The 25243-nt window shown below is 36.7% G+C and overlaps 1 protein-coding gene across 1 annotated transcript; it reads left to right on the top strand.

The window, feature by feature from the left end:
- The first annotated feature begins 8636 nt into the window (after positions 1-8636).
- On the top strand, positions 8637-11313 carry LOC117341300. The gene is made up of 3 exons (XM_033903156.1): positions 8637-9611; positions 10103-10186; positions 10825-11313. The coding sequence occupies exons 1-3, from the start codon at positions 9426-9428 to the stop codon at positions 10915-10917; spliced, it is 363 nt and encodes a 120-aa protein (XP_033759047.1). The 5' UTR covers positions 8637-9425; the 3' UTR covers positions 10918-11313.
- The last annotated feature ends 13930 nt before the right edge of the window (positions 11314-25243 follow it).

Below are 25243 nucleotides of genomic sequence, written 5' to 3'. Positions count from 1 at the left end.
ATGTGTTATTTTAGCCCGTAACTAAGGAAGTCATATTGCTTGGATACGGAGCCACAGACATGATTGAAATTCCATTTTTGTTATTCATATCCACCAATTATAACATAATTTAACATTTAAGGTCACTTTTCCTAAAATCTATTTTTTTCACTTCCCACCTAATGCTCGATGCTTGCTGACATCCACTCTTAATATTTATCCAACAATTGAAGAATAATTTGTAAATATTCATCATTTCCAATAATTTTAATGACAAGCAAAGTACGAGTGTATGTTGTTCCATTCTGTCTGGTACACATTATAGATCTATAAGAGTTACTTAATTTAATTGATAGGGTAACGGTATCAACCTGGAGAAGGTTAATGGACTTGGAGGGTGCAGGACTTGCGCCACTTGTATTAGGTGGCGAAACGGACTTGTGTATTAACTGAAACGGAGGAAACTGGGCCTGAAATTGGCATCATTTTCAGAGAATGGACCTAAATGTTCTTCATGTTGCACAACTGTATTGTATGTAAAATAGTAGGGGTTTATTTGACCGAGAAGTACTTCAAATCAATTTTTGTAATCATTCATGAATCACGGCCCAATTGCCGTCTGAGTTGGATATTAATCTTTTAATGTAAGACATAAATCAAAATATTGAAGACACTTGAATAAACTGTATATGATTCAATAATCAACACAAAGGTTGCTTATCATTCAACTTTTTAGAATCTTGTTATATTTATGCTATAACATAACGCTTTCACTTATTTATGTTTTATAATTCCAAAATCCTCATTATGCAAATTAAATTCCACATGAACTTGATAACACAAAATAAGAAAAAAATGATTTAAGATATTATCAATGGTTATTTGTTGTTTTTTTAGCTCACCTGGTCCGGAGGACCAAGATGAGCTTATGCCATACCGTGGCGTCCGTCGTCCGTCCGTCCGTCAACAATTGACTTCTTCTTCATAACCGCTGATCAGAATTTAATCAAATTTGGTCAGAAGCATTCCTATGGGTAGGGGACTCAAAATTGTACAAATGATGGGGCTGGCCCCCCAGGGGCCTGATAGGCGGGGCCAAAAGGGGTCAATTTGGCTATATTGATATAAACGACTTCTTCTCTGAAACCGAGCAATGGATATCGCTCATACTTGCCTGGTAGCATCACTATGGGTTGAGGATTCAAAATTGTACAAATGATGGGGCTGGTCCCCCAGGGGCCTGAGGGGCGGGGCAAAAGGGGTCAATTGGGCTATATTGATATAAACGACTTCTTCTCTGAAACTGAGCAATGGATATTGCTCATATTTTCCTGGTATCATCACTACGGGGTGGGGATTTAAAATTGTACAAATGATGGGGCTGTTCCCCCAGGGCCTGAGGGGCGGGGCCAAAAGGGGTAAATTGGTCTATATTGATATTAACGACTTCTTCTTTGAAACTGAGCAATGGATATTGCTCATATTTGCCTGGTAGCATCACTATGGAGTGAGGATTTAAAATTGTACAAATGATGGGGCTGGCCCCCCAGGGGCCTGAGGGGTGGGGCCAAAACGGGTAAATTGGTCTATATTGATATAAATGACTTCTTTTTCTGAAACCAAGCAATGGATATCGCTCATATTTTCCTGGTATCATCACTACGGGGTGGGGATTAAAATTGTTCAAATGATGGGGCTGTTCCCCCAGGGGCCTGAGGGGCGGGCCAAATATGGTCAAATTAGCTATATTGATATAAACGACTTCTTCTCTGATACCGAGCAATGGATATCACTCATATTTGCCTGGTAGCATCCCTATGGGTGGGGATTCAAAATTGTACAAATGGTGGGGCTGACCCCCAAGGGGCCTGAGAGGCGGGGCCAAAATTGGTCAATTTGTTTAAACAACTTCTTCTCCGAAACTAAGCAATGGATATTACTCACATTTGTATGGTAGCATGGTTATTGGGTGGGGATTCAAAATTGTACAAATGTTGGGGTTGACCCAGGGGGCTGAGGGGTGGGGCCAAGTGGGGTCTATTTGGCTAAATTGATTTAAACAAAGTATTCTCTGAAACTTAGCATTGGTTTGACTGGTAGCATCCTATAGGGGTAGGGATTCAAAATTGTATAAAGGAAGGAGCTGACCCCCCAGGGGGCAGATGGCAGGGTCAAAAGGGGTCAATTAGTCTTAACAAGATCTTCTCTGAAACTAAGTAATATGGATATCACTCACATTTGTGTGGTAGCATCCCTATGGGGTCGCGCCAAAAATCAATTTCATTTCAGGGATTAATGCACTTTTTGGCATTTTTAGCATTAAAATAAAACCAATGTACATGTATCCATATAAAATGCTTATGATATATTGACATAGCAATACCAGCGACAAATATACTGAAGCATCATTCTTGTTTCATATCTCATGAAACCAGGTGAGCGATACAGGCCCTCTGGGCCTCTTGTTTATTTGTTTGCTTTCCCTTGCTATCATAGTTTGTTTTATATAGATTTACTGGACAATAAGACATATCTCTTACTCCATCCTACTCTTTTAGCCACCTAATACATTCACAGTTATGGAAGTTATTTCTACCATATTTTAAGATTAATTCCTCACACTTGGGAAGATGTAATCAACATGCCTGTGTAACTCTTTTGCACTTTGACCAGTGTATTGAAAGATTCCCTGAGGCCTGAACTGTCCAGGTAATAAAAGAGTGTCGCACCCGTATCAGCAGGGGAGGGGGAAGGGAAGGCGGGAGGGGTTGAATAATAACCTATATATCTCAATGTTTCACCTGCATGATATACACAGAATTTTAATTCCCAAGACTTAATTCCTAAGACTGTCTTTATGATAACATAAACTAGATGTTAATCATCTTTGACTATAGGTTTAAGGTTTCAGTATCTATCATTTTGTATCGGATTAGAAAACTAGATACTGAGCTAGTTACACTTCATTTGCATTAAAACATATTCAATTGTGTAATTAATATATAAATACAAAAAAGAAACACCTGGGTATGCTAAACTACTCTGGAGGCCGAGAATGCGGATGTAGACAGGGCAGACAGACAAGTATACCATTATATATACGGCATTGGCATCACTGACGGGCACATCAAACTAATTTATAATTAGCATTCAAAACTTAGAATTACATGCTCCTATCAGCTCAGACTTGTGGCGATTTCGTAATCGCTCATTAGAGTGAACATGATTTTCATATAGCACTCTATGTTATGTGTTTACACTCCATACTGTGTAGCTACAAATTATCTATAAAAAAAAACATTCATGTAGAGTACACTCAGCCCTTACCTACAATTTACGCATCTGGTCCGCAAGTGCGTAAAATTTGCGGAAAGTCTGCGTAAAATAGAATCCTACGCAGTTTTTACACAAATGTGGAAAAATCCATGCGTAAAACGTGTGTAGAATTTGCGTAGTTTGGACTTTGCCATTTTTAAATGCGTAAAAAGTGTGGAATGAAAGGACTTAGATTATTTTCTCCATCTTCATCTGTGGACTTAGAAAATTTTTCAATGCGTAAAACCTGCGGAAATAAGGACTTAGAAAAATTTAGGTTAAGACTTCACCAACCTAATAGAACTGAATTATACATAAAAACAACGATCTTTGATTTCTCGTCAAATATACAGGCCAAAGGGACACACTTGATGATTTAAAAAGTGGAATTCCATCTGTGTTCCAGCTCATAGTGATATTGTTTTGACATCTATGATCCAAAAATTGTCCATCACATTTCAGTTTTAAGTATTCTGATCCAGTGGTTATGTCTAAAATACTTGTCTGGTCAGCCGTCTTTTTAAGTTCAGTCTGAATTTTCTGAATTATACCAGGTCTTTCCAAGATATCACTGAGCTGTTTTTTTAAGTTGCAAGTGACGAAGCATGTTTTTTTTTTTTCATCACCTCCCGTATACCGCCTGGTGTTACAATTCGGTGTTTGGCATATGTCAGCATCATTGAAATTCAATCCACATCTTGAACAGCATTCATAATAAGTGAGATCTTGAGCATCCCCAAAACCTAACTTATGTTTAAGTTCGTTTGGATTTGATGCACACAAATTTTTCTCTGGTATATGGAGTTTGATGAGGTCAAGAAGATTTTGGAATGCAACACCAGATAAATTGAAAGCAGTAGCATAACTTGAAATAGTCAACAAATGTTCAAAGTATGTAAGCCTTGCATTCGTCACTGTTTCTGGGGTGCAGTTATATAGAGTGGAGGACTAGCTAGATGTTGGAAACTGTCTTGTTCAACTCCATCAGAACTTTGTTCATCCAGGTCACTACTACTTTCTGAAAATACTGAAGACACATCTAAATCACTCTCTATATCCATGTCAACTACATCAAGATTGGCGTTATATGTTTCGGGCTCTACTAATGCAGCATCCATATTTTCAAAAACAACAGTTTCTTCAACTTCATCCTGTGTATTCGCTAGGACTAAGAAGTTTTCTCCCTCAATCAAATGGGATTCCTCTATTTCATGATCAGTCATTGTTGTGGTTGCAGTCATGTTTTCAGTTTGTTCAACAGGACGAGTTTCACTCAGCTGCCTGTAAAGTAAAAGATTCATAATTCTTAAAACTGAATATATTTAATCATTTTTACCATGAATGCTATAGAATTATGCTTTAAGTCTATATGCATATTTAAAATCATACAATCAATTCATAATCATCTTCAGAAACACAATTGACTCTGTTCTCTGGTCTATAGCTCGAATTCAGTGAGTCAAATGCCAGAGCAGTCGGTCTCTTGGGTTTCAGATTGTGATTCACAATGTCAAATAAAGCAACTATGGTTTAATTGAATTCATTCATAAAATCTCAAATCATTAGATAAAAGAACCTTTCTGAGTAATTTTGTAGGGAATTTAGGGAAGTAATTATAAACATACCACATGTAACGAGTCGATTTTGGCACAGGTAAATTTTCTTCTAATTCACCTTATATCGCTTTGGAACTGCACCACCTATGCATAATTAGAAAAATAGATACAATATGATAGTCAAAAATACAAATTTGAAAATTCCTCTTTTATGAATATTAGTACATATAAACCTGTGAAAGACCAGGGAAAAACACATTCCTGCCAAGGGGCCCTGACAGGAATCAATCCCGGTCTCCTACCCGTTCCTTTTACAAACAAATTAAATCAGCTTAACTAAGTTAATATTATCCAAACACAAACTGTAATTGGAGGTCATGATTGAAATAGAACTTAAATTTAAATCTTGATTCTCTTGGATTCAAAAACAATTTGATTTTGAGGGTACTAGAGTAAGCCAACCAAAATATGCATTTTTTTCCCCAAAATAATGATAATAAAATATATAATACCTCTGATACCATGTTTGACCAACAAATGTGTTTTAAGAGTCTGCTTTCTTGATAATACTTTCTGGCATGATAGACATTTCCACGTTGATTCATCTATCTTAGAAGCTTTTATTTCTTCTTCAGACAGCACTTGAACCTTAAATACAAGGAAAAATGCATAAACATTTATTATTGCAATAGAGAGCCCTTTAATCAATGATATAATAACGAAAATATCATGGAGAAATAACCATTGATTGACATTTAATGAATATATCTTTTATACAGGTATTCAATATTATTGTTGCCCCAACTAAAATCACGTTTTTATCAACACCTATTAACTTTCTGAATTTTTACGGTTGCCCTAACGAAGAAAACCTAAAGAAATCGGCATGTGTTTATTCTCTATCAATCATTAAACGTAGCGTAGCCTTATCGAAATCAGTTCGTTTAGCATATAGTATACTATGTTACGATCACAATTACTAAAGTCGCAATATCTGGACATTCAAGAAGATCTAGTAGGTCCGAGCTTTACATATATGCTGATGATATTAATCTCGTTTAATTTCAACGTGGTACTCGTTATCTATTGCAATTGCTTTAACATTGAATTTTAAATCCACATCATCAGAACCTGACACGAGTCGGAAACTCTGTACTGTTTAGGCAAGTCTATAACAGCATGGCATGGTCGTCTTGTAAACAAATACGGCCATACTTTCTGGAAGTATGTTATCGGGACGTCTCTAGTAACACCTCTCATGGATTACTCTGCGTCAGATGTGGTCCGAAAGGACATGTCAATGTGCGCATGCGTATATCTGTTTAACCGGAACTTCCCTTACGATAAAATCCCGCCACATTCAACTTCATAGCTGTTCCGCGCCGGTGCATTTTATCAACTTACCTTGATTTACCTGTTTTTACCTGTGTGGTATACTTTACGGAGGACAAACAACTGCAGATCGAAAGAGCAAAGGATTTAAAAGTTGCAGATTGCGCTGATTATATTCGCATCGCCGCTAAAATTTTCAAGCAATTCGAAATTCAAGATATTTCTGTATTTTGTGTACTGACTTGAAAAAATAAATTGTTTTTACTTTAATTAAAAGATCTTAACTTTCTTGAGACCAAGTTCTAAAAATCTGAAGACAAATTCATGAAATTGTAAAAGAAAAAAAAAACTGTTCTAATACTTTAAATTGCATTACACAGTATGTTATAATAAGTACAGTATTGGCATTTAAAATATATTGAATTATAACTTTACTAAGATTTATAGTGTTTTAAAATAGCAAGATTTGATTTATAATATTTAAAAATTTGAAGCTTGAAATGTGTAAGTTATTTTTTGATGTCCAGGTAAAAAGAAATGTGAAAAAGTGCGACACACTATGTTAAACATAGCAAACTTGGAGGAGATGCTCATTCACGGACGTCTGGAGGCAAATTCTACCTCCAGGGGAGCAGATGGTCGCTTGCAGAATCCTTTGAAAGAACTGCAAAAAGAGGTGAGAATTTTTCAAGGTCTGCTTCATTTTTTAAAAGCAAACGATTATGAAGAGGGCATTTGTCAGAATTTTAATATAACCAAAATTAAAGTTTTTGGGCTCTTTTTGTATTTGAATAATATCATCAAAATGGGAGTAATATATTGTAGCGGGACCGGACTGGGTCGATCATCGATGACCTGAGGTAGCTCAATTGGTAGAGCATCTGGCTAATGTTCGGAGATCCCGGGTTCGAACCCCGGTCCGGTCGCTACATTTTCTCCTGTCCTGTTACAATATTATAAATAATGAGAATCTGTTTATGCAGTGACACACTTCACAAATTTATTTTATTGTATTGATTTATTATTTCAGACACCAATTGCAACAACCAGCTGTCGGTCCAAAAAAACAGTAGAGGACAATGACTCATCAGTAGCACAAAAAGATAAAGCAACTGCTTCAGTAAGTGAATTTGTTTATAATACACTGAACATAAGTTATTATAATGTTTTTAATTGAGTTAGAGTTCCTTTTTAAAGTTTAAAAGATCATGACTACACTCTGCAGTTTTAAACCTTCATTATAGACACTTCTGTAACATTTGATCCATGTGATTGATCTGGTATAGTCTAGAATTTGTAAAAATAGAATTTATCTTTTTCAATTTCAGAAAAAGCCAGGTGGAGAGAATCTGAAGAGGAAAACAAAATGACCAAGAAAAAGGTATTTTGAATTAAAATACATGTATATTATGTACAACAGAAGTAAAATTAGGCACTTTTGTTTAATAAAGCATTGCAACAGATCTCTTCAATAATTTTTTGTGGAATAATATTAAATTATTAATGCTATTAAATTAATCTAAAGACAGCATGTCTTTAAATTGTCAATCCAGTTTGTGAACTTAATCACAATGTTCATACTATGTAAATTATTAATAAATTCTTGTAGTTGCACTCCAGTTTCGGTCGATTAAGTACAAATTTATTACACAAAGTAAGTACAATGTATATATATAATTTGTCATTTAATGTAGCAGCCAGGATCTTTCATCTTTCATATAGTGTTACCCAATAATGTCAGTCCCGTTCCGCGCCGCTGTCCAGTTTCGATATACACATGTATATTATAACTATTTTCTAAATAACTGCCAATTTAGTTATCATCAAACTCTGCATATTTAATAAGCATTATAAGCATGATGTCTACTTGTGCACCAAATGGCCATCGTTATGCATTGCAGCCTCTGTGTCAGGCTGAAAATATATCCTGTAATGACTTTTGTTCTAATTTATGGATTCTAATGAAACTTGGTGGGAGGTATATGATAAGGTGACAGCAATCATTATTAACAGAGTTACAGTTCAAGATGGCAGCCATATATGGAGGCTCAAGTTCTGATTGGTCAAAATTTATATAATGGCCATTTTGAATGAAATTTGGTATGCATATAAAGTCTGCCAAAGCGAAGAAAATTGTGAAAAAAATGAAATATTATTTCCTAGTCTCCGATTGGTTGAAAATACAGATATTGTTAAGTTTCATGAAATTTTGCAGAACTAATTTCATATGCAGCGAGGGCATTTATGTCTTAGACATTTCTAGTTGGAATGAAGTGTAGACTTATCATAATTAATAATAAATTCTACAAAATTAATGATTTGTTGCCTAGGGTAATAAAAATCAAGAAAACAGCTTCTCTGGGCACATTTCTTCACCGATCACTGAGACTGAATTAATTTTTACAATTGAATTTGTGTAAATCGTTATTTACAGAATTTGATTGCTTTGCTTTTTTTTACAGTTGGAACATGTAGCCAGAAATCTGGAAGCTACTAGAAGTTGATGCCAGTGTCTCCAAATCCTCTCTCCGTCCTCCCAACCCCAATGATTGTGAGTCTTCCGTACGCGTCCTTCCTCCCAACCCCAATAATTGTGAGTCTTCCGTCCTTCCTCCCAACTCCAGTGTTTGTGAGTCTGTGTCCTGTGTCCGTCCTCCCAACCCCAGTGTTTGTGAGTCTGTGTCCTGTGTCCGTCCTCTCAACCCCAGTGTTTGTGAGTCTGTGTCCTGTGTCCGTCCTCCCAACCCCAGTGTTTGTGAGTCTGTGTCCGTCCTCCCAAACCCAGTGTCTGTGAATCCTCCGTCCGTTCTCCCAACTCCCATGTTTGTGAGTCCTTTCTCCCAACCCCAGTGTTTGTGAGTCCTCTGTCCGTCCTTCCATACCCAGTGTTTGTGAGTCCTCTGTCCATTCTCCCAACTCCCATGTTTGTGAGTCCTTTCTCCCAACCCCAGTGTGTGTGGGTCCTCTGTCCGTCCTCCAAAACCCCGTGTGTGCGAGTCCTCTATCTGTTCTCCCAACCCCCGTGTGAGTGAGTCCTCTGTCCGTCCTTCTCACCCTAGTGTTTGTGATTCCTTCATTCCTTACCCACCTGCAACTACAACATTTACACCCACTAGGTTGAATAGTATTTCTGATTTTAACCAAGATCCATATTCATCCTTTTCACCTAACAATTACATTCCATCTTTACATTCACAATCCTTTTTTTCACCCTCTGCTAGCTTTTCCTCCCTGCATGATGAAATGACACCAAGAAAACACACATCTTCAATGGTTGGGACCAGTCTTTCATTGTTGTTAACACACCAGTTAGCACCACACAGACCATTCCGCAATTGCTGTCGACACTGTCTTCCGCTACACAACACAATCCAAGATATGAAGAACACAATTGCACAGCTGACACACGATGTTGAAGTACTGAAACAGGTAAATCTTTTTTTTCAAAATTACATTTAATCTGCTGGTCTAGAAGTTATACATGCCTTAAGATATTGTTGTTTACTTCAAGTTCACTAGGGATTATGATATAATGACAATGATTATACTAGTGGTAAGTCTGAATTTTTCCCACCTGCCTATAATATTTGGAAAATCCTAAGAATAGAAATGCCATTCAATGCTATTTGTCTTGTAAAGAATAGGGACATTACTTCATTTTAAAATACATTTAAATTTACCAGCAATTAATTAATAATAGCAGATTTTACTTTTGAATATACCAATATATATCTCAACGAGCATAATTATTAATTCATGTTCAAAGGTTTTCTATTAAATCTGCTTTTTTAAATGAAAATTGTTCACATTAATGATTAAATTAAACTTAAAGGTAATATTTAAAAGCATGTCCACTGGATTTATGACAAAACTTTTTATGATCTTTAAAAAAATTCTTTAAACATTAATTTTCTATTCAGGCTCAGAATCCACGTGACTCCATAAGCAATGCCAACATGGAAATGGGAAACGAAAGCTGTCCCCTATACAATGGATACAGTAAGGTATGTTGATCAGAAACTGTCTAAATTTAATGATACAAATATATATATTATTTTATTCTGTTGAATCTGTTGCTTATCTTCTTTCTTTTTTTAATCGATCAATGTGGGTTTATCACCCTGTGGCTGTGACCAGACATATCATTTTGAGGTCACCTTGAAGTAGCTGGTGGCTACCTCATGTGATGAATACAAAACCAAGAGTCTCAGAGCAATGAGGGTAATATAGCGATCTTGCTTTCAGAGAAAGTGAAGAAATTTCATTGCAATGAACCATGATAGCAGTGAATACAGTTAGTATTCAAATTACCACATGGTGAGAGACAGAGTTTGAACAATGAACAAAACATCAGATCTTCGTTGAGGTTACAACTCTCACTGGTTTGATCTTATATTGTTTTTGAGTTATAGCGTTACTTCGAGAAACCCAGATTTTTTTTTTGATTTTATTCTTGTAGATTTATAAAACACAGTACTTTATATATAGAGCTGATCACACTACATATATATTTTTGATTTTTCATATTCAATATTCAACAAAAATTAAGATTTGCTTAAAATAGAAATACACTTATACACTTATAGTTTGTTACATGGAAATGTGTTAATTTAAATTTTTAATTCAATGTTATTCTTTTCAGGAACAACTGAAATGCAAATTAATTGGGTGTAAAACATTTTGGGAAGGCCACAAAGCTATTGTTGAGATTGATGTTTTGCCCAGAGGAGATTGAGGGGAAGTCAGCAACTGTATTCGGTAGTAAACCAGCAATTGACAAAGAAAGAAAAGAAATGCTCTGTGGTAAGTTTGATATTCTCTTGAAATAGATTCTGTGTTTTTTTAGGGATCAAACGATACAATGCATGCGATAAATATGTATCATGATACATATTTTTAGCTGAAAAATTCTTCAACATGGTAACTATGGTAAATAAATGAACAAATTTGAGGTAGTTTGTGTGAAAATGATGGAGTGAATCGTAGCTTTAATGTTGCATTAATACATCTTTTCAGTTGGAGCAATTACCTTGGGATCTCTAATTCAATATATTGTTGCAGCCCTATTTGTGTCAATATAAAAGTAAATTTATGATTAAAACTTTAAATTTATTCTCTGCAGGAAGGATTAATTGGCTATTAAAGTCAAAAATCCAAACAATGCAATTGATTGAAATTGTCCTTTGAGATTGCTTATTAATTGTATGGTGTTTATTATTATATTTTTCAGATATTATCAATACAACATTGAAGTTCCCCTCATAAATAGAAAACTGACAGACATTCTGAAACCTTCTTCGAATACTCTAAATAAAGCCAGAAAATGAAAGATGATTGTGTGTATCTTTATTTCATGTGCGTATATAATGCGAAAATTTTTAATGTTTATGCGTAACAATTAATCAAGTGCGTAGAAACATTGCACACTTGCGGAAAATCTCAACGCAATATTTACACATTTGCGTAAAAAAAATATGCATCGGTCCCACATTCCCATCAGTTGTGGTTTCCATTCTTTTTACGCATTTGCGTAAATTGACTAGTCTGAATACTCCACATCTGCGTAAAAACTGCGTATTTTTCTAATGCGGAAAAAGTGGAAATATTACGGAATTACGCACTTGGTGCGTAATATGTAGTTAAGGGAGTTCAAATCAATTTGAAGTGGAATTTTGTTTTTCACTTATATTTTTTTGTAAGTACATTACATCAAATATTCTCCACAATAGTATATGTACCATATACATAACTGTAACGGCATGATACATATATATGTATGTATATTTAATGTTAATTTTTGTTAGTGAGATTTGAATGTAGCTATAACTTACTTAATTTTGAAATTGATGATATCAAATCATCAATTTCAAAATTAGAACACTTTTTTTTTAATCTGCAGCATCTGTCAGGTGAAATGTAGTTCGAATGCCGAACTGGATGAACTGTACATGTAGCAGCATTGAAACATATCTTAGTTAGCAAAGATGCAAGAGGTTGTGGCTCTAAAATCTAGAATTAGAGGCAATGTTTTTTGTGCAAGATCTAGACCACATAATAATCATTTCATTTATTGTATCCTATTGGGTTTATTTGGTATGGCAACGTTATGACTAATCAGCTAGGCCTAATAAAAATACAATGATGTAAAAAAACAAACAAACAAAACTACGGTAGATATACTGTAGGTCGGTTCTTATTTCTATTCAATTTTTCTGTACACTATTTAATGATATTATAACAATCTAGATTTGAGACATAAAATTTGCATTTCCAAAAATAGACTTTTTTAAAATGAAATTCATGTGTATCAGGTGTTTTAATCTTGATTAAAATGTCAAATCATAAAATAATACAAATTAAAGTGTTGATATCCCATTTAATTAGGCATTTATCACAACGAAATTGAATGAAAACTAGCTGGCTTTGAAAAACGTAGATCTCAAACGGTTTGTTAGCATCAGGCTATTGTGTATAATATCATCATTACGGGGTGTTATTATATTCAAAAGGATATATATATATATATCTATGCTTGTCTGTAGGCAGTATGATTACACAATCAGAAATCATCAATGACAGCGAAGTACCGCTGTAAAATTTCACCACTGACAGTTTAGTGCTGGTATCGATCTTTTCGAGTTCGAAATTCTGCTCAGGCCAATTATAAACGGAAATGTTTTGTTGAATGAGAAAACAATGTCTCACCTGCCTAGTTCACTGTTGATAAATTCTAATAAAGGTATTATGTATTACTCCGGTGTGTTTTTGTTTTAATTTTGACCCAAACAGGTACGTCCGTACACGAAGTGTTGAAAGAAGCCTACCGCCTAACGGCGTGGGAAAAATCCCACGTTAACCGCATCGTTTGCATTTTTACAACAGCACACATCTCTGAAAATAGCTACCAATATCTTATTATCGCATTGCATAGTATTCTGATCAGGTATATTACAATCACAAAAGAATGTCTACGACGGTAAACAAGATGGGTGAAATGTCTCGATGAACATACGGGTCAAAAGGCAAAACTGACACACAAACCAGCGACCGGGTCAAATGTTTGGATACATTTAAACTGATATTCCATTTAATAAAGCAAACACAATAATTAAAAGATATTTCTAATAAAAGCTACACACAAAGTGGCGTAAATTTACACGCTTTTAGCGTTTAAATAAAATACTGACTAAATAAATTAGGCCACTTATATTGTTTTCCGGATTTAATATCCGGGCCGATTCAGTATGTTGTACAAACCAAACTCCATCTAAAAATAGCGCTATCGGTAATCTTTCGAAGTCCATATTTACACGTCAATCTTTCCCCATCACTTCAATACTTCTACATCGAATATATGAATCCAAGGTAACTTGGCGTATTACCGGCAATTTGCAGTGTTGTGTATTAATAACACTATGAATCGGAACCGAAGTGAAGTTACTATATACCTAGGTCAACCCTACGATAACATATACCTAGTATGGCTACAGCAGGTTAGCTTTTAGCTTCGAAAGTAATCTTTTCCATCAATTCAATACTTCAACCTTCTCCATTGAATAAACGAATTCAAGGTAACTTGACGTATTTGTCGACAATTTGCAGTGTTGTGTATTTATTACACAATCGGAACCGAAGTGAAGTTACTATGTAGGTCAACCCTACGATAATATATAATATCCAGTATGGCAGGTTAGCTTTTAGCTTCGAAAGTAAACATCAAACACACAAAAATATACTTAGACAATAAAATAAGAACGAAATGTTATAATAATGATTATGACTGATTTATAGGAACCACATTAACTACAGTAATTATTTCACATCTTCTGTTCAGCAGAAGCAAAAATTGTGTAATTGTAATATTGTTCAGAGAGCCCGGTAGAGGGCAGTACCGGTCTTTTTACCACTGCCATTTCCGGTTTTCATATCAATCCCTATGAGGCCTCAGACCACAATTATACTTCCGAGTCGTTGTACACGAATGTAGTACATATTGAAATTTCAGGACTGTTGCTAAATATTTTTTCCTGACTTAGCTGTTACAGATATGGACATAATTTTAGCATAGATTTATAGTGCAATATGTAATCTAGTGGCAGAATTTTGTTTTGACACCATTTCCATGTTTGTTTGTGAGGCAGGACACGGGGAGTTATAAGGCTTGAGTAGTAATATTTTGTGATTTTCCGGATTTTCCTACAATATAGTAGGGTGGTTACACTTAAATATAAATAACTTTGTTAAATGCCGGTCATGAGGTACTTTCCAGCTCACTGTATGTTCAGCTTGAATAGTTCTACACGTGATGTGAAAGCCAGATTTGTTGCAAACTTCTGAAATATTTTAATTTCGATTTTTCTTTGGTAGAACAAAGAGGGAAATTAATTGTGGTCTGAGGCCTGCATAGAACGCACCTTTCCGATGTAAACATTCGCGCGTGGACCTTAAATTAGAAACATCGCGAACTTTTAACATTTCCTGTGCAGTTGTGTGTATTTTACCTATATGCAGATGACATTTCACGTACTTTCTGTGAGTTTTTAATTAATGACAGCTTCATTTTAGTAACTACACCCCCAATACACCTCGTTTCGATGATCGTTTCTATTGCGGATCCTTGTCCCTGATCACACTGGACATGTTTGTCGAGAAAACATGTTGGTATTTGTGTTTGCTACACATTTCTAGTATACGCTTTGAGGTGACTTTAAAGTTTCAGATGTGTACTAGCACTGTTTATGAAGATAAACGGTTTTGCGCTATATTTTGGTATAACTTTTAGGGTAAAAACCGTAATACTGTTAACCGCAGTTTTGCTCATTTCACTATTTACATGTACTGTACAAAGTCAGGGGCTATATTTTCCAATAGTACATAGTGTGCTGACATGTTAAATGACTGGCCACATAGCAAATGTACAGTGGACAGTGTGTTTATTGATATATTTATTTATTTATTTTCAGGTAGCATCCTGGTGATTGTCGTTGTGAGTTCCGTTGTCGTCCTCGTGATTCTGGTTGTAGTTGTTTACCTGATCAAGAGAAGGAAGAAGGAGCAAAGTTTGACCAATATTCCCATGGAATTGTAAACGAACTCGCTTTCCGGACTAACTTTAGACTGTGGTTTTGAAGAAGTAAATTTGTACACTCACTCTTCAACGCGAAGGCGAAAGTCAAAAGACGAGTAGCCAAGAGATGTTTTGAACTGTAAAAGATACGCGACAGCATTACTGTGAAGGAGCGAATAGGTCTTAGTTCGTTTGACGTATTAGTAAAATGTTATGTATATATGTTCTATATAGGTAATATTATGTTGTTTTTTTAATAGAATACGAAATGTATGTATATGTGTGTGTGTGTGTGTGTTTGTAGACCCTATCAAGTGAACACCTGCCATTGATAACACACCAGTCAACTGGACACCTGGTAAACAACTGGACACCTGAACCTAGGTGTTCACTTGGATTTTTTTTTTAAGTATTATTTTCGGTTACTTGATAACAAAAAACACCGAATTTGCAGTGGTTCATTTGGTAGGCATTTTCAGACGTGTGTTTAGGCACTGTGTGTAGTTTTCTAAGTCGACATCTTCATTTTGCCGCCTGTCTACACACTCTTTCTGTACTGCACATGACCGGAAATAGATATGTCCATCAAAGCGCTTCAGAACTTCATCATGTGAAATTTACAAATGTGAAGTCCGTGAATGTTTGACAATCGGTAGGCTTACATTTGAGGCCTGTCATCTCAGCGAATCTTTATAAGGCTTACACAGGACGCCCGTCGCCTCAGCGCATCTCTCTATAGGCTTACATAGGAGGACCGTCACCTCTGCACATCTCTGTATAGGTTTACACTGGAGGCCCGTCACTTCAGCGCATCTCTATATAGGCTTACATAGGAGGCCCGTCAACTCAGATCATGTCTTAATGACTTACATTTACAGTAAAATGTTTCACCCATTTGCTGATTGCCTTTCTACGTTTTGCCTTTGTAGGTCCCAGATTTGCACGATTATGCGCAGAAGAGAAGAGTTAGATTGCAACCTTCAAGAAAAGTCGATTGTTAAGCAAAGCTCATCATCAGATATGTCAAAATGTACATGGATTTCAAGTCTGAATTGCATATGAAAGACCGCAGGCGCTTTAATCTAATGGATGCGTTGAGGAAAAGGCTTGCCACAGATGCAGACTATGGTGTTGTGAGGATCCATGTATCTCTGCCTCTAGAAAATGGACACAACAATCACGTGATGCTTCCTGCATCTGTTCTTGGGAATAGAGTAGATGCATGCATTATCAACAAAATCAAAGAATTTGTCCATGATGGCATCACACATGTTGCCGTAGTGAAGAGATTGCTGAAAACATTTGTAGACGTGAAATTTGAAAGAAATGTTTTGAAGCCTACTGCCTTAGATCGGTCTTTCTATCCAACCAACAAGGATATAAAAAAAATCACATATCTTTCTCTGTCTTCCAAAAATTCATCATCCGTTGATCAGGAAAATTTAAAAGACCGTTTGGAAAGCTTGAAATTGGAAGACCCAACCAGGATTTTTTTTCGACCAGCTACTGACTGTGAAGATGGTTCTTCCTCAAAGTTTCTGTTTGTTCACCAAGAGAACTGGCAACGGCGTCTGTTACATTTGTTCAAACGATCATCCCAGAAATGGTGCATGTTTATCAATTAGATGTACAGTTATATTAAACAATTATTTTAAACGAGTTATAAATTGGATATAAAAACAATAATTAAAATACATTTTATTTCAGATACAGGCACAGTTCCGAAAATGGCAGATACAAGTACACATACATGTATTATAGAATTTTTGAGGCAACGGAATGTAGAAGAGTTTGGGTTGGTTTGGTTTATTTTGTTTAACGTCCTATTAACAGCTAAGGTCATTTAAGGACGGCCTCCCGTGCGTGCTACATGCATGCGTGTGGTGAGTGCGTATGTGTGTTATGGGAGGCTGTGGTATGTTCGTGTTATGTCTCCTTGTGATAGGCCGGAACTTTTGCCGATTTATAGTGCTACCTCACTGAAGCATACTGCCGAAGACACCCAGCAGCACACCACACCCGGTCACATTATACTGACAACGGGCGAACCAGTCGTCCCACTCCAAATATGCTGAGCGCTAAGCAGGAGTAGCAACTACCATTTTTAAAGACTCTGGTAGGTCTCGGCTAGGGGACAGAACCCAAAGCCTTCCTCACAGGGGCGAACGCTCAACTAAAGGCCAAAAGTGAGGCATTGTCAAGGGAGACATTAGGAAGAAGAAAGTTGTTCAGAAAGAAGAGAAAAGATAAGATCCAAAATTTACTTGCCTCTTACGATCATGCAATGGGGGCAGCAGGTACAATTCTTACGCCCTACCTACAGGGCAATGTAGAAGAGTCTACATTAGAAAAGCTACAAGACGACAAGGTGACTGTTATATTTTTTATACAAAATGAGATTATGGTGTACCGTTATTACGAAAGCATGACATCACTTGATAAATTATTGATATCATTAATTCGATTAAATGATGTCAAATGTTGTAGACAAATACTTAATGATAGTCGCTACTCATACTCAGAGTAATCAACTTTTTTTTCTTTCATGATTAATTTTAAAGACCAATCGATTCTAAGAAAAATAAGACCAAAATATTCATAGGTCGGCGGACTTATTTTCTTACTTCTCACTTTTGAAGTTACAATCCTACCTATAAAAAACATTTGTCTGGAAACAGACACGCAAAGAAGAAGGAAAGGCGTATGGAGCTTGGCTGGATGCATTACAACGTTGCAAATGGAACCTTTAAGCAAATCAGAATGCAAAAAGGCGGTGGCACCCGTCACCTAAGTGTGTCCAATGACTTGACTATGTTTGACTTGCTAGACACAGCAAAACAATTATCACGAGGTTGAAATAAAACAAAACTGATCATCGCTAAAATCATTTATATTTACAACATAAATTAGCCTTTGTTTTCAATTAGGTTAGTTTTGATTGGAAATTTGGTTATTCATTGAAAATAGTAATGGAAAATTATTTTTAGATCAACATGGACTAAAAATTGATGGTGATGGGCATAATAAAATCTGAATATGTTTGCTTTTCAGGTGCTTTTGCAAAACAACTGATCCTTAATTTGTGTTGATATCATTCGCCCACCTACCTGAGCCTTTGTGTCTATATTATTTTCTCTCCTACCTGAGAATTTGTGTATTATTAGCTCGCCTACCTGAGCCTTTGTGTCTATATTATTTGCTCTCCTACTTGAGAATTTGTGTCTTGATTATTAGCTCGCCTACCTGAGCCTTTGTATCTATATTATTAGCTCACCTACCCGAGCTTTTGTGTCTATATTATTATACATTTTTGTCTTTATCATTACCTCCCATACCTTATGCCATATGACACCTTACTCACGGTGAAATTCTGTATGTTATAAAATGTAACATTAATTTTTTTTTTGAGGTGAAACAGTACTCCTAGAATTGGCAGAACCTGAGATATGCAATTACCTGCCCATTACCGATCCTATCTTTTCTATTTTGGACAATTTTATACTTTCTGTAAATATCAAAATGATGTTGTTCAAATAGAACCATGCAGTACTGTAAACTAATTAAAGATAATGATGATGAGCACTTTAGCATATCTAACTAATTTTTTTGATATGGCTTGTTAGATGAAATTATGTAGAATGTAGCATTTTATCAAGATACGTGTGTGGAACATAATTTTATTTCATTTTTCAAAAAAAAACAACATTCACCCTTTTTGGGATTAGATAGGGGGAATCTTCTATTTCACCCCACAAAGGGTAAAATATCCTGCTACTGTGGTATGCAGTAGAAGGTGTAAACTAAACATTACGACCATTGTTTTCTGCACAATGTATTTTGATTGTTTAGGTCATGTCAAGTTTGTTTATTTGTTTATGTTTTCCGGCCTATCGACAACTAGGGCTTCATTTTGGGCCAAACAATATACTATCGTTTTAATCTAATCAAATGTCAATGAATGAAGCATCACGTTTAAAATTAATGATATTGCACATCGATTTATTTAGTAAAAATTTGAGAAACAGCCTTTTCAACAAAAAAAAACCATGTTTCATATGTAAAAGGAGTTTGCCAGTATTATGTGTAATTATATCTATTCCAGGATGCTCATCTAATTGCATAGCTGTACACTAGTGTCAAATTGGAAAAAAAATCTATACCTTAAAGCTAATTATACGTTTCATACTTTATGATTGTAGGTATTAAGTCAATCCATTGTTGAAAAACCATCCTATGTGGTAAACTTGAAATATGGTAATGGAATGCACAGCTGGATGTGGACGTTATTACCCTGTACGCACATATTTGGGATCCTTGCACAAACCATATTTACATGGGAGGATATTCCAGTGCAATACAGGGGTTCACTTTTCTTCACTATAGATGAATTGGTGGTGAAAAACCCTATTACACCTCAGGTAATTGAAGGAGAGGAGCTGCATGAGGAACCAGACATTCTTTGCAGCAGTGAAATAGATACTTGTATTGATGATCTTCCGCTGGCCAAGAAAACCCCAAAGACTTTGAAGTCACTGGCAATAAAGTGTAGAGAAAAGTTGTCTCTCTTGTAGAATGTCACCTACCTTTGCCAGGATGAGGAAGCGTTGACTTCACTTATCAGTGTACTTGAAGATGAAGTAATGAAATTTAACAGTAAACTTTATAAAGATCATGGTCTATGTGTGGAGACACCTCCAATGACTAAGATGAGTGAGCCACCAACACCTGAACATATCCCTTCACCTAACCCATAATCTTCATGTCCATCAGCACCTAAGGCACATTTAAAATACCACGCCAGTAAACTAAAATTAAGAAAAAGAAGAAAAGATAAACATGGGAAGGCATCAATAACAGAAACATTGGATTATATAGATGGCAATGCAGACAACAAAACACACAAAGCTGTCAAACAGTCCCATAACTCATGACCAGCCAAATACACATTTGAATAACATGTCTCGACAACCAACTAGATTTATTAGTCCTCAATTGCCCACAGAGTCAGCAGTCGAGGGTCAACAACAACCATCTACAGATTTGGGCTATCGGTCGTCTCATAGAGCGTTAAACCCCATGGTAGAAAACTTTGTTCCTGCAACTATAACAACAGAAATTTCAAGATTTATGCTGAGAAAGGACTTGTTGTTTTCAAGACTCACATCTTTTAATGACTCTCCAGAAAATGTTCTCCCCTGGAAAGCTGGATTCTTAAATGTTGTTAAAGAACTTGGTGTTTCCCCCACAGAGGAATTAGATCTATTAGTTAAGTGGTTAGGTCCAGAATCATCAAAACACGCAATCAGCATTAGGTCGTCCAATATAAGCAATCCAGAGAGAGGATTACAGAGAACTTGGGAGAGACTAGAGGAGCGTTATGGTTCTCCAGTCGACGTTAAAAAAGAAAATAACTGCACTGCCAAAGATAACTAACAAAGATTGTGCAAAACTTTATGTACTTCATGATACACTTATGGAAGTTTCATCGGCCATGGAAAATGAGAAGTACACTGAACTCCTTAGCTACTTCAACTCATCGACTGGGGTCAACCCAATTGTACAAAAGTTTCCTTATCACCTCCAAGGAAAATGGACTCAAAAAGCAACGAAATACAAGAAGGCATATGGTGTCAACTATCCACCATTCTCAGTATTTTGTGACCGAGATGAGTTCTATGCTTAATAATCCAAGCTTCATGTATGATGACACATCTGTCACCAGAGACAGCACAAACAAGAACAATGTCAATAGTACCAGACCATCAAAGGTTAAGTCCTATAAAACAGAAGTTGAAACCGTTAAAGATGTTCATGCGAAGGGCAAGAATAAACCTACGTGTCCATTTCACAACACTGAGGGGCATTCACTAAATTATTGTCGTACCTTTAAATCAAAACCATTGAATGTGAGGAAAAGGTTTATCAGAGACAAGGGTTTATGTTTCAAATGCTGTGAGAAATCAGACCATATTGCCAAAATGTGTGGAGTGAATGTAACATGTAGTGTTTGTGACAGCAACAGTCATCCGACAGCCTTACACGCTCATGGCGGGGAGAGAAAAGAAAATAGAGACCAGCAGTACATACGGTCAACGAGTTGAGGATATTAAGACGGCATGCTCCAGAGTTTGTGGTGAGGTCAACTCATCTGGGAAATCCTGTGCTAAAGTAGTATTGGTCAAAGTTCACCCGAAGGACTCTCCAGAGAGAACTTTCCAAATGTATGCCTTGATCGATGATCAAAGTAACAGATCTCTTGCCAAACCAGAATTCTTCTCGATGTTTCACGATGAGAATTATAGCGAGGTACGCTATTCCTTGTCGTCCTGTGCAGGAGTGATTGAAACATCAGGCCGTAGGACGGAAACTGCAGGATTCATTATCCAAGACCTTGAGGGCAAATCATCTATTGAGCCTAACGGAGTGTAGTGAAATTCCAGATGTCAGAGAAGAAATACCAACACCTAAGCACGGTTACACGATACCTAGGCTAGAATTATGCGCAGCAGTCATTGCGGTAGAGCTTTCAGAGACTGTGTCGGAACATTTGTGCTTTCCTGTCGAGCAGATGAAGTTCTATACCGATAGTAAAGTCGTGTTAGGGTACATCAATAACCGCGTCAGGCGTTTCTATGTTTATGTTGAGAATCGTGTCAACAGGATTCTGAGGACGACTCTACCTGAACAGTGGAGTTACGTGTCAACCAATGGCAACCCGGCAGACTTAGGGGATAGCCCAAGTGTTGTAAATTGTGAGTAAATTTATTTATACGCTTACTGCCTAGTGCCTATATCATAATCTGGTGATTATGATATAATGATAAAGTTATTCTAGTTAAGTTTATTGATCAACTTTTCCATATCAAAACAATGTCCACATGTGTATATTATACACACGTATGTCTAGACGTCGGATGACCTTGACCTGGTTATTAAAACTTGAAGCCTGAATAAGATCACTGGGGCCTGTTGAAATATCATTGCCCGCATGCATAGCATTTATAGCTACAAAGCTGCGCTGTGTTAAAACAGGATTGTCAGGAAATTAAGGTCGATATTTTCATGTTTTGTGGCTGTCAATACATTACACATTCACTATCGATGCTTGGAATAAACAAGAGGCCCATGAGGCCTGTATCGCTCACCAGGTTGGATTAGACCAAATGCCAAAATAATGTTCATATTCAATTTGTTTTATTTGTAAATCTCTTAACAATGCTATATATGTTATAGTGTGGGAATCCGAACTGCTTTAAAGATCAATGAAGTCCAGACTCTCTAAGGTCTGAAAGACCTCAAGAATTGTTTATAGAACATGCATTCATCACTTTATGACTAGTAGCGATTTAAAGGAATTACCTCTATTTCACCTATTGGGCCTAGCCCCTTTGGCCCTTCGGGGGTCAGAGTCACCATTTATGCAAAATCTCTTCCACTGTTTCTGACCAAATTAGGTTCAAATCCATTCATAACTTTATGACTAGTAGCGATTTAAAGGAATTACCTCTACTTACCCCACTGGGCCCCACCCCTTTGGCCCCTCCGGGGTCAGAGCCACAATTTACGCAAAATCTGTTCCCCTTCCCCGATGGATGTTTCTGACCAAATTTGGTTCAAATCCATTCATAACTTTATGACTAGTAGCTATTCAAAGGAATTACCACTATTTCCCCCACTGGGCCCCGCCCTTTTGGCCCCTTAAGGGTCAGAGTCACAATTCATGCACAATCTGTTCCCCTTCCCCCAAGGATGTTTCTGACCAAATTTGGTTCAAATCCATTCATAACTTTATGACTAGTAGCGATTCAAAGGAATTACCTCTATTTCCCCCACTGGGCCCCGCCCTTTTGGCCCCTTTAGGGTCAGAGTCACCATTTATGCACAGTCTGTTCCCCTTCCCCCAAGGATAATTCTGGCCAAATTTGGTTCAAATCCATTCGTAACTTGATGACTAGTAGCTATTCAAAGGAATTACCCCTATTTCCCCCACTGGGCCCCGCCCCTTTGGCCCCTTTAGGGTCAGAGTCACCATTTTTGCAAAATCGGTTCCTCTTCCTCCAAAATGGTAGTTGCTGCTCCTGCTTAGCGCTCAGCAAATTAGGAGTGGGACGACTGCTTCGCCCGTTGTCAGTATAATGTGACCGGGTGGGGTGTGCTGCTGGGTGTCTTCGGCAGTATGCTTCAGTGAGGTAGCACTCTAATTCGGCAAAAGATCCGGCCTATCACAAGGAGACTTAACACAAACATACCACAGCCTCCCAAAACACACATACGCACTCAGCACACGCATGCATTTCGCACGCACGGGAGGCCGTCCTTAAATGACCTTAGATGTTAATAGGACGTTAAACAAAATAAACCAAACCAAACCAATCCTCTTCCTCCAAGGATGTTTCTGACCAAATTAGGTTCAAATCCATTCATAACTTTATGACAAGTAGCGATTTAAAGGAATTACCTTCATTTCCCCTATTTGGCCCCGCCCCTTTGGCCCCTTGGGGGTCAGAATCACCATTTATGCAAAATCTGTTCCCCTTCCCCCAAGGATGTTTCTGACCAAATTGGGTTCAAATCCATTCGTAACTTAATTACTAGTAGTGATTTGAAAGAATTACCTCTATTTCCCTTATTGGGCCCCGCCCCTTTGGCCCCTCCGGGGTCAGAGCCACCATTTATGCAAAATCTCTTCCCCTTCCCCCAAGGATGTTTCTGAATAAATTGGGTTCAAATCCATTCACAACTTTATGACTAGTAGCGATTTAGAGGAATTACCTCTATTTCCCATATTTGGCCCCGACCCTTTGGCCCCTTTAAGGTCAGAGTCACCATTTATGCAAAATTTGTTCCCCTTTCCCTAAGGATGTTTCTGAACCAAATTGGGTTCAAATCCATTCATAACTTTATGACTAGTAGCGATTTAAAGGAATTACTTCGGCCAAATTTCCGTCCTTTCACAAGGAGAGTTTACACGAACATACCGCAGCCTCCCAAAACACACATACGCTCTCAACACACGCATGCATGTCGCACGCACGTGAGGCCGTCCTTAAATGACCTTAGCTGTTAAAAGGACGTTAAACAAAAGGAACCAAACCATATCGTCATCGGAGATAGGTTGCAGAATGCAATATTTTGAAGACGAGAAAACATGTCTTGTGTAAAAGAATCTAAAATGAAAATGACACAGTGGGGTTGAAAAACGTTTAATTGTTTTTAGAAGTTTTCATGTATGAAATATTGGTGCACAAAATATACTACATCATTGGTGTTTTTCAAATCACTTGTACAGTGGATCAGTCGGGTATTAATTATTAAAATTCATGACATTATTTATGTGTAAAACATACAGAATGAGTGATTATAAAAAAAACATTGACAGGAGATTCTAGTACATCTCTGACATTACAGAAAGCTACCATTTCACTATAATGATATTTTTTTTTTAATGAACAGATTATGTCAAAACTGAACTTGGTGGTCACCTCCAAATGTCATAAGTAAACAGTGGGATTGAATCTTCCCGGTATTGGTCCCCGATATTATTCAAGTGAACATAAAAAAGTCAAATTAAAGCACATCTTTGACAGTTAGGTGTAATGGAGATAATATAGCAGTATCACGACATATTTAGACTACCCAAATCAAAATGAAAATACTATCATAATCCAATACAAGTATGTTAGTGTATATTCTCTGTCAAAGTTACTATTAAATGTACACAGTATACTAGGTATCATCATGTTCTTAATGCAGGTATATTCTATGAAATATACAAAATCAAAGTTAGTTTTCAATGCTATACAAGTATAATGAGTTGTATTCTAAGACAATTATCTATTACAACTACTAAGATATCAAAAAAATGTTATACCATTTTTTGTAAACATACTTAAAAATCAAAATATACTAACTGGTATTGACCAAGTTCTAACTGCTGACATTGAACATAGAGACAATACCTTCTTTGCAAGAAGCGAGTCGCTGTTTTCCTTTA

Source organism: Pecten maximus, chromosome 13, assembly GCF_902652985.1.
Source record: "Pecten maximus chromosome 13, xPecMax1.1, whole genome shotgun sequence".
Taxonomy (NCBI): domain Eukaryota; kingdom Metazoa; phylum Mollusca; class Bivalvia; order Pectinida; family Pectinidae; genus Pecten; species Pecten maximus.
The sequence above is the reverse complement of the archived record's forward strand: the minus strand, read 5'-3'. Positions and strand labels throughout refer to the sequence as shown.